General features: G+C 63.0%; 2 protein-coding genes across 8 annotated transcripts; both read right to left on the bottom strand.

Moving 5' to 3' along the window:
• Positions 1 to 679: 679 nt before the first annotated feature.
• On the bottom strand, positions 680 to 1,024 carry NHLRC4 (NHL repeat containing 4). The gene is given in 3 exon segments (XM_053671732.1): positions 680 to 832; positions 834 to 901; positions 904 to 1,024. Coding segments are annotated over 3 exon segments (342 nt in total).
• Positions 1,025 to 3,650: 2,626 nt separating this feature from the next.
• Positions 3,651 to 9,637, bottom strand: PRR35 (proline rich 35). 7 transcript variants are annotated; one of them, XM_037157390.2, is made up of 6 exons: positions 8,954 to 9,636; positions 8,681 to 8,826; positions 8,093 to 8,276; positions 6,075 to 6,149; positions 4,790 to 5,922; positions 3,651 to 4,521 (listed from the first exon to the last, which is right to left on the bottom strand). In XM_037157390.2, the coding sequence occupies exons 5-6, from the start codon at positions 5,881 to 5,883 to the stop codon at positions 3,888 to 3,890; spliced, it is 1,728 nt and encodes a 575-aa protein (XP_037013285.2). In that variant the 5' UTR covers positions 5,884 to 5,922; positions 6,075 to 6,149; positions 8,093 to 8,276; positions 8,681 to 8,826; positions 8,954 to 9,636; the 3' UTR covers positions 3,651 to 3,887. The 7 variants fall into 7 exon arrangements, with proteins under 7 accessions (XP_037013285.2, XP_037013287.2, XP_037013290.2 ...); XM_037157392.2 differs by lacking the exon at positions 6,075 to 6,149 and having other exon boundaries at positions 8,954 to 9,637; XM_037157395.2 differs by lacking the exon at positions 8,093 to 8,276 and having other exon boundaries at positions 3,651 to 4,353; positions 8,954 to 9,637.
• Between the last annotated feature and the right edge of the window lie 5,133 nt (positions 9,638 to 14,770).

The following is a 14,770-nucleotide window of genomic DNA, read 5'->3' as shown; positions in this document are numbered from 1 at the left end:
AACCAAGAAAGGGCTTCACACAGAAGAAGCAACAGGAGAGCCTGGTCTGGGCTGCCTTAGCTCCCCGGGAAGTCAGAGAAAAGGGACCTTAGGGACAGGTTCAGGGGGGACAAAGCTAGGGAAAAACTGCTGCTGCCGATTGCCTTAGGGTACCTGCGAATAAAGAAGTGGGAGAAGAAGGGAAAGTGAATGGTGTGGGCTGCTCCCCAGAGGGAGAGCGTTCTAGCTGGGTCCATCCTCTTGAGGCGTTTTGTCTCTCTCTTACGGGCAGGAATCTTAGGGTAGGTCTCAGGGGGTTTCAGACGAATAGTCATCAGTTCTCCAGGTGTGCCCTTGCAGGGTCATGGTCTCCACTAATTGGTCAGTGACAGGGAAGGGGGTCTTCAGTCACTGCAGTTGGTCCTGGCATCGCCCACCTGGTTTTGCTGCTTTTCTGGGCCTGGAGCTGAAACACAACTGAGGCCTGGATGTTATCTCCAGGGAGGAAAGGCCAGAAGAGAAAAGGCTATTCTGGGGTCAAGGTCCTTGTTGTCCCAGTCTGCCCCCCGCCAGGCACTTGGGTTCCCTTCTCGACCATCTGCGCCTGTCTGTAACTTGCTTGGCCGTTGTGATCAGCTGTCCGTCTCGGTTTCCCTATTCCTTTTGCCAAGGAATTTTTCTAGCTTCTTACTATCCTGCCTCACTGGTACATCTTGATGTAGCTGTCTCTTGCATCCACCACCGTGAGCTGGCCCTGGGGCACCCAGGCCATGCCCAAGGGCTGCCCCAGCCCCTGGAACACCAAGCAGATGGGTGCCGAAGTCCAGGGAAACAGGGTCAGCTCGGCACTGCGGCTTGTCTGTCACAATAGCATTACCCTCTGAATCAGTGCACACACAGGCTGGGCTACCAAAGGCAGGCGTGTCAGGCCCCTTGGGAAGCTCAGGGGTGGTGGGTACTGCTGAACAGTACCCAAATCCTCACTCACAGCAAAGCCCCCATTGGGCCCCAGGCCCACCCCGAGGGGGTCCTCCAGACCCGGCATGGAGGCTGGGGCCAGCAGCTCCAAGGTGGGGACTGTTGTGAAGCTGTGTGCAGCCCCAGGCATGTAGTCTGTTACCAGGAAGAAGCCAGGGGCATCCACAGCCAGCTCCTAAGGAGCCAGGAGGATGTCCACTGTCACCCAGTGGCCTTGGGGGTTTAGGAAGTAAGTACGCTGGAGCACATGGACAGCCCTGTGGACAAGGTCACTGACTGCCATGAGCCCAGCAGCTGTCACAGCCAAGTCCTCTGGCAGGAAGTCCCCAACCCCTGGAACTTGGCAGGGCAACTGGCAGTCTTGCAAGGTCCAGCACACAGATGCAGGGGGCAGACCCAGCTGTCAGGAAGGCCAGGCCATTTGGAGAGCAGTGCAGAACCCGGGGCCCCTGTCCAAGTTCTGAAGGCACCGGGACCTCCCTGAGCAGCCAGGAGTGAGTGGAGCCTCTGGGTCGGTCCAGAGTGATATGAGGGCCCTGGGGTCAGCTGATCTGCTAGCAGGGGAGGTCAGGGAGGTCAGAGCAGGAGGCCAGAGGGTGGGTATGCCGGCTCAGCCTCCCTGAGGTAAGTTACTGTGGTTGAGTCGAGTTTAGTGCAGTTAGAGAAAGAATGCCCCGCTGTGCGCCAGCCAGGAGCTACCACGGCCCCCTGTGCCTGCCCAGGCTGTGCTGGTGTTCTTCTGTTTTACAGATGAGGCAACTGAGGCACGGGCGTGGGGGGTGGAGGAGCTAGATTCAAACTCGGTTCCACCAGGCCCTGAGTCCGGCTCAGCCTGAAAATGCAGCAGCCAGCTGTGTCTCTAAGTCCTGTCTCCCAGGTGTGATACCTGGGAGACAGTTCCTGGAGACGTGCACCCATGAAGGTCACCGTGGGTTTTTCTCTAATGCCTGAATGAGCTCAAGGGCATTGAGATGTTCCAAAGTGGAGGCTAAGATGACAGATGAACAATTTCTCAAATTCATTGGCCCACCAAACCTTCCTTCCTTTAGGCAGGGAAAATGACCCTTTTGGGGGGCAGCCCAAGCCCCTGCCCTCTGCCCATTGTGCTCACAAAGTCCCCGCAGACTTCCCACCCCTGAGGGAGGGGTCGGGTGTCCTGTCCGAGGCCTCTCCACCTGCCCTTACCCAGGGAGGCCAGCGGGAAAGGCCTCCTCCTACCTGGCACCAGGTCCTGGCCCCGCTCCACCAGCAGCTACTGAGCCTGAGGAAGTGGGAGGGGCCACCTTGATGCGGGCAAAAGAGGAGCTGCGGGCCCTTGTGGAGTCCGGACACTCCAACCCTGGGGACTCCCCAGTGCTGCTACATGCCTGCCTTAGGGACTTTGCACTGGCCTCTGGGACATTCTTTCTGCTGCCTCTGCTTGGTCGGTCAGCCCAACAAACCCCTCCCCAAGGAGGCCCCCACAGCCACCCACACCCCACAGTCCTCTGCAGTGTCAGTCATGGGCAGCCCCGCCCACCACCACGTGCCCCTCCCGCAGGGCCACAGTCCAGGCTGGAGGACTACCAGGGGTCCCTTGTTCTTCCCCCACCCCCAGACTGGGCAGGTTGGTCCCGTCTTCCAGATCTCTTTTCTGCACCTGTGTGGCTGGGGTGATCTCCCCCCCCCCCCCAGGCAGGCTCCCGTCAGCCCTGTGGCTGATGAGAAAGCAAGGAGCAGCAGATACCACACGGGCAGGTGCTGAAGGGAGGCTGAGGACTCAGGACCTGGGGGTTCTCTGGACACTTCCTAACTCAGCCCACAGTCCTCCGAAGCTCCTCCAGGAAGCTCGGGGCAGGTGGAGGGGCAGCCTCTGTCTGCGATTCACAGCTTTCCCCATCTGGATGGTCTGCACCCGAATGGTGGACACTGGCTCTTAACGCCCTTGGTGGGGAGGGCGGCCGATGCTATCTGCCGCCTGGTGCAGTTAATGGGGCAGCCACAGGTCCTGCTCCGACTGGCCCCAGCCCGGCTGGCCCAGCTTGGGGAGCCAGGCACAGGCAGGAACTGCCTTCCCTGGGGCCATTCCTGAGTGGGCACAAAGGTGTGGCCACCTCACAGGGAGAGAAGTGATTAGCTGGATCCAAGGGTCCCCTGGAAACCCCTTCTACCTGCCCCCCCCACCCCTGCCTGTGGGAAAGGCCAAGCCAGGCCCAGCTCTGCCAGGAGGGAGGCAGCGAGCTGTGAAGGCCACCCGATGCCTATCATGGCTGCAGGGCCTGGCGGGGGCCCAGTGGAGGCCACGCCTGGCGAGCAGCCCTGGGCCACAGAATGTGGGGGGCACCTTTTAACCACAGTGGGAGCAGCTTCCAGCAGGAACCTGACATGAGGGCTGTCCTGCCAGACTCAGGGCTGGAGGACCCTGCCCACCACTGATGTGCCACTGACCAGCCCCGAAGCCACACGCACCCGCCTTTCCTTACTCTGCCCCCTCTGATGGAAAGCCCCCCCAACTGTATCCCCAGATTCCACCCCCTCTCAGGGAGGGCCCAGTCTACAGGAGGCAGGTCAGGACTTCAAGGCAGACACCAGGCAGGGAGGCCCAGGGCACTGCCCACCCTGGACGCCCAGGCTGGGTACATTCCCACAGGGAGGAGGTGTCCTGCTGGTGACAGCGAAGCAGCAAAGGAAAGAGGAGGCTCAAACACGCCGTGTGAAGGTGGTTTCTATTTTAATGTTCGTAACTGTGATCAATAAAAAGCCACGGTTCTCTGCTGTCCCCATGTGGCCCCGGAGACAGGCCACGGCCATGGTGGGTGGGATCTGTCCACGGGCAGGCTGGGCAGGCTCCAGGCCTCACCCGGGGGGCTGAGGCAGGTAGAGGGCCAGGTGGTGGGCATGGGGTTGGGAGAGGACCTCTGTCGCGGCAGAGGTGGCGGCACGAGCTGCAGTCAGACCTCCGTGCCTGGGGAGCTCTGCAGGCCGGAGACAGCCTCCGAGGGCCAGGAGCCCCCGGGCCTGCCACGGGGGCCCCAGCTACCGCCAGGAATGACGGGGTCATCTGGGGCTTGGAGGGGGAGTCCCGGGGGTGGGACACTGGAGTCAGCCTCACACTTGGTGGTGTGGCCAGAGAAAGGCTCAGCTGCTGTGGGGCCCAGCCCTCTGGGGGGGTTGGGCGTCCCCTGGACCAGTATGGAACCCAGCTCTGATTGCCCCCAGGCTCCCGAGGTCACCTCGGGTAACTTGGAAGACGTCCGTTTCACAGAGAGGTCAAGGGGCACATCCGGGGGCCGCACGGCCTGCTCTAGCACCTGGTGGATGGTGAGCAGCTCCCGGCGGATCTTGCCCAGCTGTTCCCGAAGAGGCCGTGGAGCCAGGCCCCTGGCAGGTGCCAGCTGCCCCAGGCGCTGCTCCACCCTAGCATAGTCACCAAGGGCGCGTGTCAGGTCCTCGCACACAGGCCCAGGGACCACCAGCATTGGGCCCGATGGCTGCTGGGGCAGGGGGGAGGCAGGGCCCAGGGTCTCAGAGTCGCCTGGCTCCTTGTCCTCAGGCCAGAGAATCACGGAAGGGCCAGTCCGCAGGCTGGGGAGTAGGAGCCAGTCAGAGGTTGTGCTGTGTCCCCAGCACCCCCAGCCTCTGCCCCTCCCCCCCGTTTGCCCCCTGCACAGCCTGTCTCCCTGGCCGAGGGACTCAGAACCCCAGAAGGACAGACGGGCTGACTTTCTGGTCTCAGGAACCTGTTTGTGGCCTGAAGCCTATAATCATGGGCACTGAGCTCAGGACAGGGGCCCTGCCCTTTGCCCCCAACCTCAGCCCCCCCCCCACATGACTGGGGGGCCCTGACACCTACCTGCTCTGGGAACTAAAGTTGGCCATGCTGGAGGGGGCCTTCGTGGGCTGCAGCCTGCTTCCCAGGGGCAGCTTCCTCTTGGGGTCACTCTGGGCAGCCAGCTCCAGCCCGCCCTCCTGCCCTGGGTCCCTGGGAGCACCACAGAGCCAGGGCCCAACAAGCCCAGGTACTGGCACTTTCAGCAGCCCAGGGGCCAGAGTCCCAGGGGGTCCCTTGGGAGGGGCAGGGGGCTTGGCAGGGGCAGCCTTTCCTGACTGCAGCCCCAGGCCATGCTCCAGGAGCAGAGGGTAGTACAGGTGGGGGGTAGGAGCAGGGTGCTCGGGAGGCTGCAGGGCAGGGAAGGCAGAGGCTGGGGGAAGAAGGGGGCTGGCTGAGCCCAGGAAGGGCACATGGGCTGCAGTGGCCAGGGAGGGACCCAGATAGGAGAAGAAGCTGGGGCCAAGAGGGTAGTTGACTCCCAGCAGGGACAGCTGGAGGCTCTGGGCCTCAGGGAACTCGCTGGAAGTAGGCGGAGGGTAGCAGGGCACCCCGCTCTCAGGGCCCACTGCAGCCGAGTCCGCCATAACTGCACTCCTGGGGCCCCTGCCTGGCTTTGGCTTCCATGACTCAGCCAGGAGCCCACCAAGGCCTGCACCCTTCTGGGCATTCTTGGCCACAGCGGGTGGCATCTCTGGGGACCCCTCAGCCTCTGGCTTGAGGCCCCCAACACGGCAGTGCTGGGAGAGAGTGTCAGTGACAATGAGGCTGGGCGAGGCAGGATTATCTGGGAGCTCAGCTCCTCGGGGGTGCCCACCAGGGTCTGCAGGGTCGGAGGGGCAGTTTGTGGGGGGCCCAGGGGGCTGTGGTGTGGTCGGGGCCCTGCGGCACGCCCAGTCTGGAGAGTCCAGCAGCAGCGAGAGGGAGTCCTTGCAGAGGCTGTACTTCATGTGGTTGTACAAGTGTGACTTCTCCAGGCAGGTAAACGGGCACTGGAAGCACTTGTAGTTGTAGGGCTTTCCCCAGGGCCGGGGGATGTAGTGTGGCTTCTTGGGCTTCCGGGACCGGACCCGGGCCCCAGAGCCCAGGCGGCATGAGCCTCCCACCTCTCGGGACATGGCAGCCTGCTAGCGGACGGGCCACGGCACCATGACCACCTGCAGACAAGGGGACCTCGGTCAGTGCCTCTGTCAGCTCCCAGAGCTCGGGGAGCAGAAGTCTGGCATGGCCCCACCTCCACCCTGCAGCCTGAGCCTCCCTGGACTTTGCACACGCAGCCCCCTGACCTGGAATGCCCTCCCCACCTTACCCTTTAGTTCCTCTCCTTGTGCACGTCTAAGGTCGCCAGGTGCAGCTCATAAAAATGTAGGCTGCCCAGTTACATCTGACTCAAAGAAACCACAAATGCTTTTTTAGTGTGAGTACAATCTCTAGCCAAAATTTGCAATGTACTAAAAAGTATTTGTTGTTTACCTGAACCTTACGTTTAACTAGGCACTCTGCATTTTATCTCTGCCCCGCCCCAGCAGGCCCTGCTGCTCGGTGATCCCACCCAGGCCTGTTTCTGTCCGTACTGCAGGCATTTGGTGAGTGACTGGAAGAAGTCAAGTATGACCAGGCACATTTCTGGGGGACATGAGCTCTTCCTCGTCTTACTTCCCTCCAGAGACCCCTGCCTGTGCCAGGGAGCCGAGATAAAAAGTCACTCGGGTGAGAAAGCGGCAGAAGGCTCCGGGCCTCGGTGCACGCACCAGTGCGAGCTCCGACTGGGTACTAGAGGTCTCTGGGGGGGGTGAGCCTCACGTGGGGCTAGGCCAGGCTGGGGGGCGTGGACGTCACAGCACGGCCCCACAGCACGGCCACCTGCTCAGCCTGGCTCCATCTGGGTGGCTTCGGGCAGGTCAGCAGCCCAGCCTGCAGTGGCTGAGCTCGGCCAAGACCTTCCTCTCCCCATGCCCTGCATGTTCACTCAGAAGCCGCTCTGCACTCCATCTGGGCCGCCACCTGGGCTGGACGCCACCCTGGCGCACGCCTCTGTGAGGCGCAAGGAGAGTGTGCACACACGCCTGTGAGCCCCTAGATGACCCTCACTCACTCAGTGCCTTGAGGGACACCTCTGCATGGCTGGGCCAACTTGGAACAGAGTGGACCACCAAAATGCATGGGGTCTGGGCACACGCCCACACAAAACTCATAGCACACTCAGAGTGGACATGGTAGCTGCATGTGAACGCACTCACAGCACAGGTGGGGTGTGAGCAGGCACTCACACACATTCAGACCACACACACACACACTGCACACTCTCGGGCACACAGGGTTATGGACACCCCCATGGGTATGGACCGGCACACTCGTCCTACTCTCCTGGGCTCAGGGCCGGCCAGTGGGTTAAGCCGGGGGGGCTGGGGCAGCTGGGCAGCCACTAGAGCGGGTCGTCCTCCCTGCTGGCCTTCAGGCTCTGCACACGGCAGGCAGTCATGTCTGCTCCCCTCGAACACTGAGTGGGCTCCCCCATTATGAGAACAGCCAGAGGGATAGAGGGCTGTTCACCCGAAGAGGCCCCTGAGAGGGGGGTCAGCACAGTTAAGGCCAGGACGTGGAAGGTAGGGCAAGCGGAGCCTTTCCGACTGGTTTGTGGATGTCCACCTCTGGGGGGGATGGGGCTCCAAGAGGGGTACAGGGGTTGGGAGGAGGGGGCTGGGCCCAGGCAAGGGCTTGGGGCTTCCTGAGAGGCTGCAGACCCCCCTGGACTTGGTGGTGGGTGCAGAGGCAGGCCTTATCCCAGCCCCCAGCCCCCCCTAAGACACAATGACAAATGGGCATGTGCGCCGGGGAGACAGAGACGGCTGTGCCGGGGCCATCGATCACCCAGCCCTGGGAGCCACACAGCTGTGCCGCCTGGTGCCACCACCCACCTCACCTCCCAGCCCAGCCCCTGGACTGGGGGGGTCTCCTTCCAGGCCTGACGGCTCAGGAGGCGGGGGTGGGGCAGCTTGTTCAGGAACCACCTCAGCAGCTGCTGACCCCACCCGGGACCTAGAGGATGCCTGATGGACGCCCACCTCATGTGCTTGTGCACAAGCAGAAGACAGCCCCAGACACCAGCACACACCCGTATACACCCAAAGGCACATTCGTTTGCACACGTGTCCCTACCCGTGACTGCTTGCATGCTTTCCAGAGGGGCCTGCACCCACATTCTGCCAACCCGACACCGAGCCCCACTAATTCCTTGTCTGGGGAGAACTGGTGGGAGGCCAGGAACAGGACTCCCCACGCACAGCGTCTGAAGCCACCACTGACCACCAGAAGATTACAGCTCACCCATGCCATTGGCCCCTTTGGGACTTGGGACCCCACAGAGTGTGGTGCAGACGGCATGACCAGGCTCCTCCTAGGCTGAGGATGAGACCCCCAACTCCCGTCTGCCTAGCCCTCCCGGGCCTCGTCTTACAGGGACGGGGCTGCTTCGTTCAGACGATCCGGGTGTAAGGAAGGAGCCTAGACGCTGGGAAGTGGGGGACGTAGGGGCTGGGGTTGCCTGGAACAGGCCAGATACTCCCGGCGTCCCACCGCCCCCCACCCAGTCCTTGCGCCCAGCCCCGCCCCACGCGCCCCCCGAACTTCGAAAGATGCGCTAATGCCTGCGCCCGCCCTGCCTGCGCCCCGGCCAGAACAGAGCCTGGATCGCCCCAAGGCAAAGGCAGAAACTTCTCACCCCCGCCCCACCCCGAAACCTTCCCCACCCACCATCCCCTGCTCCCCGATCTCCCCCTCCCCCTGCCAGCGCCGGCCGCCACTCCAGACCACGCGAAACCTGCTCAGGTTCTCCGGGCAGCGTCGCGGGATCCCGCAGGGGAAACTGAGGCCCGGTGCTGGGAGCGGCCCCCCGCGCGGTCTGTAGTCACTCACTTGACAGCGAGTGCCGGATTCCTCCGCCGCCGACCGCGTCCCCCCGACGCCGACTCGCACCCACCGAAGTTGGCGGCAGGAGCGGCCGCGCGTGCGCCGCGGCGCCGGGCTCCGGCTCTGGGGGGCGCTGCGACCTCCGACACCCGCTGCAGGGGTGGGGGAGAGCAACCGTAGGTTGCGGTCTCCCCTTGGCCACCTGGTGACCCGCTTCCTCCCCGGCCCCAGTCTCTCCTTCTCCCACTTGCCCACAGTCACCCCCTCGCGTGCACTCACCAGCCTGGCGCGCCCAGGACCCGCTCAGCTCTCTCCGCAGCGCCGTTAACTCCTGGATAGAACGGTGGCCGGTGACACCAGTGGCACCACCAGGGAAAGCAGCGTCGCGGAGGAGCCAGGAGTGGAGGCGCAGGTGTGCAGACGAATGCGGGGCGCCTGGCACCGTCCCCGCCCCCCGTCGCCTGCAGGCTGCCGCCGGGGTGCGCAGAGGCGGCCAGGTCTCCCGGGGTCCCCGCAGCGGTGTGATGGGGTGTCAGCCGAAGAGGGCACATGGAGAGCGGCCGTCAGCACTCATCCGTCAGGGCAGGGCTCTGGCCCCTGACAGCTGCCCGCCTGAGCCAGGGCCTGGGGGCCAAGCCCCAGGACAGGAGGTGTTATGGGGAACAGAGCCAGCCTGGGGAGGGCTGCAGCCCAGCCCAGGAGGGGACAGAGCCTAGCTCTGGAAGGGCGGGAGCCCGCAGCTGAGTGGCATAGCCCAGCGCATAGACAGTGGGGGCAAGAATGTTTTTCTGGCCAGCTCCACCTGGCCAAGCCTTGCCTCCAGTGTGGTTTCCGCTTCTCCAAACAGGAAGCTGAGTGCATCTGCACCCCTCGACCCTTTCCCTGCCCGCCGACCCACTCACTCACTCCCCCCTTCCTGGAAGCGTTAGCACCTCTCCTGTTCCCAGGCTGGACTCCTTGTTCCACTGGCGGGTGTCCTAGGAAGTCTGAATAGCCAGGGCTCCTCCCCACTTCCGGAGGGCCTTGAGAGGGTAAGAGGCGAGGCCAGGGAAGGGCTTGGACATTGAGGACCTGCCTGCCGTGACACCTCCTCCCTCTAATGCCCCCACAGCCACAGCCGCTTAACTCTACCCAGGGCATACCAGGTTTCACCTTCTTCCCTGAGCTACCAAATCTTAACAGTCTGGGGTCCCACCGCTTTCCAGCTGGGTCCTCGTGAAAATTCCCCTGGCCAGCCAGTCTCATGCTGGACACAGACACAGACATGCCAGGATAGGGCCAGGCCACGTTTCTCCCAGTGAATCTGCCTCATTCTGAGGCATCCCAGAGAGGCGTGATGGTGCTGTTTCAGGCAGGGTATGGCCCTTGCGGCCGGACAGGCGGCTGCTGCTCCAGGCCGGCTCTGTGGAGGCACAGGGGCCCCAGGACAGTTCACTTGGCTCTCCCTGCGGGCTTAGCTATAGGCTTGCTGGAGTATCCCCAGCTCAGTTTGAGGGGCAGGAGCACACTGGGGAAGGAAGGGGTCCCCACTAGGGGCTTCTGGGTGTTGCATCTTCAATGGGGAAAGGAAACTGGAGAGAACTGGGTCCAGAGTCTAGTAAGTTCTGGACTCTGTAAGCCAGGCCTCAGTTTCCCAAGGAGGGTGACAAGCCGCGGCCCAGTTATTGGCACAGGTCTCCCCCTCTCACTACAGTAGATAAGGAACAGGGCTCTGTGGCTCGGGGACACCCAGCATGAAGAGACTGACGCTAGGGTCAGTGCCTGGTTCTGTCTCCCTCCTTGCCCACTGCCGCCTTCCCTGATGCAACTCGGGGTGGCTCACTTCTTCCCTTCAAGTCCACGGGGCAGGAAGGGCCGCCACGGGTGGCACAGCTTGCCAGTCTTCTTCTCTCTGCCCGGCTGGCCTGGCCCCTGGCTGACTAGCGGACCGTGCCGGCGGCCCCAGGCCGAGAGACAGCTTGAGCAGCCATCATGCCAGCAACCCTGCGGAGAGTGGGGGCCGGGCGGCCTGCTCCTCCTGCACACAACCCAACCCTGGGCGTGCTCAGCCAGGCCTAGGTCCTGCATCACAGGCACTGCACAGGGAGGGCAGGGGGCACCTTGGAACAGTGGGGGAGGGCGTCCCAGGCCTTGGCCACTTGGTTCCAGGAACAGCTTTCCCCACCACTCACTGGCTAACCCCTCTGATGAGAGGCAAAGGCCACCACCACCGGATGGACTGGTTGGAAGCTCTTGCCATTACTCGAGAAAAGGAAGGTCATGGATCAGGAAGTCTATTTGAAGCACGCAGAGCGAACAGACCAGTGAAGTCTGGGTGACCAAGGAGCCCCTGGCAGGAGGGAGGAGGAGAGAACTCTCGGTCCTGGGAAAAGGGGGAGGCCAGGGAGGGCGAGCTCAGCACCAGGCGTGGTGGCCGCCACTATTGCTGTTTTTTTCCCTGGAAATTTGGGTGAGAGGAGAGGTGGCGGCACTTCCAGAGGAACTCAGCACCCAAGGTGCGTGACCTGGGTATGTTTCTAGGCTTCCAGGAGGGTTTTCTGGGCCTCTGGGAGGCGGCTGTGGAGGGGGCACAGATGGGCCATGAGCTCGTGGTCTGGAGTCGGGGGTTCCTAAGAACGCGAATGCAGCTGCAGCCGGGTCGCCCGTGAATGGGCGTGGGAGTCGGGCCACCCCGCAGGTGCACAGATGACCACTCCCATCACGCGGGAGTGGGCGCGGCCGGAACATGGGTGCCAGCCCCCTGCTCCCCTGTGCTTTCTGCTCCAGGCTCTCCAGGCACACGTGCTCCCTCACAGCTGGCACGCGTCGTACCTGGGGCCTGTCCCGCTTTCACCCAAGTGGGGTGTTGTCCTGAGTCCGGACCCTTGCCTCGGCACCCTCACCTGCAGAATGGGCAGTGGAGACAGTCTCTGGGTGCTTCTGTCAACAGTAAGGTCCCGGAGAACGGCCTTCTCTCTGCTCAGCTGGTTCCAGGGCAGGGTGGTGTGGCGACACCCAGCTCCTTCTGCCTCCAGCCAGAGCTCATCTTGGCCATTGACCTCTGCCCAGCTTGCTCACAGCCCCCCACCTGTTCCCTCCATCAATGCTGGTACGTGCGTCCTGGGGGTTGCAGGGGCAGAACGGACGACAGGCCCAGAGGAGGCAGGGAACGGTGGCACGGTGCCCCATGGGCCTGTCTCATCCTGTCAGTCAGTGTACACACACCGCTCTCGTCAGGATGGGGGCAGGGGCTGGTGAAAGAATGAGGGGCAGGAGCGCCCAGGCCATGCCTGTCAGCCCCTGGGAGAGCCGACACCACGCAGGCTGATGGCCACGGCTCATGTTCACCCACTGGCTGATGAGCCCTGGGACACACGGCACCCTCAGTGTTGTGAGCCTCTGGGGCCAGAGCATGGATCACCTTCGGCACTTCTTCCACTGTGCCCATTCGAGGTGGCCTCAGGGACCCAAGGCTGACAGGGATGGGCCCAGGGCTTGGCTGTAAGTGGGGGCACAGCTGAGGCCACTGACCCTAAGAGCACAGGGGACCCACAGTAGGGCTGTGAGCGGAGAGCTGGAGCCAGAGTGATGGGTTGGGGTGACCGGGCAGATGGAGATTCAAGTAGGTTTTCAGGCCCCCAGTGCAAGCACTGGAGGGCTGGGAATTCCCCAGGGAGTCTACCCAAGCCGGCCCACCCTGAAGGAGAGGGGCCCAGCTGGGAGAATTTTGGTACCAGGGACCCTAAAAGGCCTGTCATCTGCTCTCCTGGATCAGACTCTGCAGACTCTGCAGGGTAGCTGGCCCATGCCTGCTTTGCTATGCCTCAGTTTCTGAAGCTCCAGAGTTCTCCTTTGGAAGCCCTGCTGGCCCTCACGTACTCTACCCCTGCACTCGCTGGGTCATCATCCACCCTGGTATGGGGGCCTCTGTATGCCTCAGGCTGCCCTGATGGAGGAGAGGGACTGCACTGGGAGTGAGCTCCCCATCATAGAAGGCATACAAGCTGGGGCAAGAGCTTTTGGATCACTGAGGGAGCAACCTGGCTAGGCTAGGCAGGTGGGATGAGAGGCTTGGGCTGCCTGAGCCCCCACCCAGTTTCGGAGGCAGCACTGGCCAAGCAGCGCCCTGGGCCGACAGCAACCATATGTTGGAAGAAGAGCTGTGTGCGTTGCTCCTCAGGCCCCCGGGGCCTGGCCTTCCTGGGCCTGTCACAGCCGATTTTCCCTGCCTGAGTGGCAGTCTGGCCAGTGGGTGGGGGCTGCAGAGCCTCTGCAGGGCTTGTTTGTCCCCCAGTATACCCCTGCACATCCTACCCTCTGTGGTCCCATCCAGGTGAAGCCGGGCACCTAAGAGCCCTGGTGGCTGGGGGCCCACCCTCCTGTTTGGTTGTGGGCGGGTGGCCAGAGGTGTACATGGGCTGCGTGGCCCTGGGGCAGGCGGGAGAGGGCCCGGAGCCTTGGCCCTGTCAGTCCAGCGCCCAGAGCTGTGCAGAGGGAGGCGGGAAGCAGAGGCTAATTTGTACACTAAGTGCTTTTGACAGGGATGCTTCACAAGTGAGAACACATCACCACCCGCCCTGGGAAGGCCGCCATAGCCAATGGGTGGGCAGAGGCAGCCTGGGTAAGGGGCCGGGGAGAGACGGCCATGGGGACGCGCAGTGCCAAACCGGAGACAGGGAGGGGGCCAGGGACATTGGGGGGGTGAGAAAGAGAAGGGCAGAAGGGTTTTGGGGAGGGAGATGTGCCCAGAACCAGAAGCCCCCACCGCCAGAGCTGGGGAGCCAAACCCAACGGTGAAGAGGACAGCCCTCCCACCTTGTGTCCTCTGCCTGCTGTGGTCATTTGCCCTGTCCACACCTCACACCTGGCCTGGGGCCCAAGCGCCACCCTGAGAGGGCTGAGGGCACAACTTGTCTTCCTCTCAGGCAGGCCTGGCTGGTGCCTGCATCTTCTCTCACCACCAGCCCCCTCTCCCTAAGCCTGACCCTGAACAAGCCCCCACTTGGGCCCTACTAGTGTTCTACCCCTGCCTGCACCTCCCTCGGTCCTTAGTGTCATGGCTGAGGGTCTTCTCTGTGGGGCCCCTAACTCCTCAGACACTGTGCCCTCTGGGATTGGGGGCACTAGGCCCCCCTTTCCCTTACCCCTCCCTGTTGGAATCTCCCCCTGGCAGGCTGGGGGTGTCTCCAGTTTGGCCAAGGGTGTAGGCATGCAGCCCCCTGCCTCGCTGTGATGACCCCTGCCTGGCCTGACTGCAGGGGTGTTGGTCGCCCACTGGGACACTAGTTTAGGCTTCCCAGAATGCCGCCGGGGGACTGCAAAAGCACTCTGATGACTGGAGGGTGGACGCGGCCTGGCCCCTGCCCCACGGGAGAGGGTCTGGTGTGGCTAGCGCAGCCTCGGTGAATCAGGGAGGGCAGTCTTCGGGCGTAGAAGCAAGATGTGTTGTGGCAGCTCCCCCGCCGCCTGAGGCCCGCCTGGAGCGAACACTGCTGGTGGCTTTAATTGCTTTCACATTCCATAGGCTAGCCTGTGACAGGCCTCTTACACCGCGGGGCGCCGGCCTCCACCCCCCCCCATTCAAACCACAGACCAGACGGGGAGCTGCTGGACATGCCCGGACTCAGTGGCCACCTGCGAAATGGGGATGGTGCCTCCCGGAACCAACAGGAGGAGACCCAGGGCCAAGCAGGAGCAGGTCGTACCCACTGGAGAGGGAAACTTTTCTCCCTGTGTCCCCCCACCCCCTGCCCGCCATGTTCCATCTGCTCCTGTGTGATGACTGATGGGTTCGGATGGGCACCCCCAGACATCGACGTCTCACTGGGAAAAGCCACAGACATATCCTTCTGTCTGTGTGAGGTGGAGGCTGTGTGGGGACCGGCCTGCCGACCACCACAGGGTTTGGCCCAAGCCATGGCCCTGCTTGGACACTTGGTCTTTTCTGCAGTGGAGGCTGCTGCTGAGCAGGGGGGCCCTGAAGGCTGACCTCGAGTACCAGCGAGCTACCCCCACCGTCACCATGTAGGCTTGGGTGTCCCTCAGCAAGGCTCTGCACACAGACGGGAGGTAAGGACCTCATGACCCATGGGAGGAATGATGGACGGATGAAGAGGC

Source organism: Artibeus jamaicensis, unplaced genomic scaffold, assembly GCF_021234435.1.
Source record: "Artibeus jamaicensis isolate MK-2021 breed Jamaican fruit bat unplaced genomic scaffold, CSHL_Jam_final contig_700, whole genome shotgun sequence".
In the NCBI taxonomy this organism is placed as follows: Eukaryota; Metazoa; Chordata; class Mammalia; order Chiroptera; family Phyllostomidae; genus Artibeus; species Artibeus jamaicensis.
The sequence above is the reverse complement of the archived record's forward strand: the minus strand, read 5'-3'. Positions and strand labels throughout refer to the sequence as shown.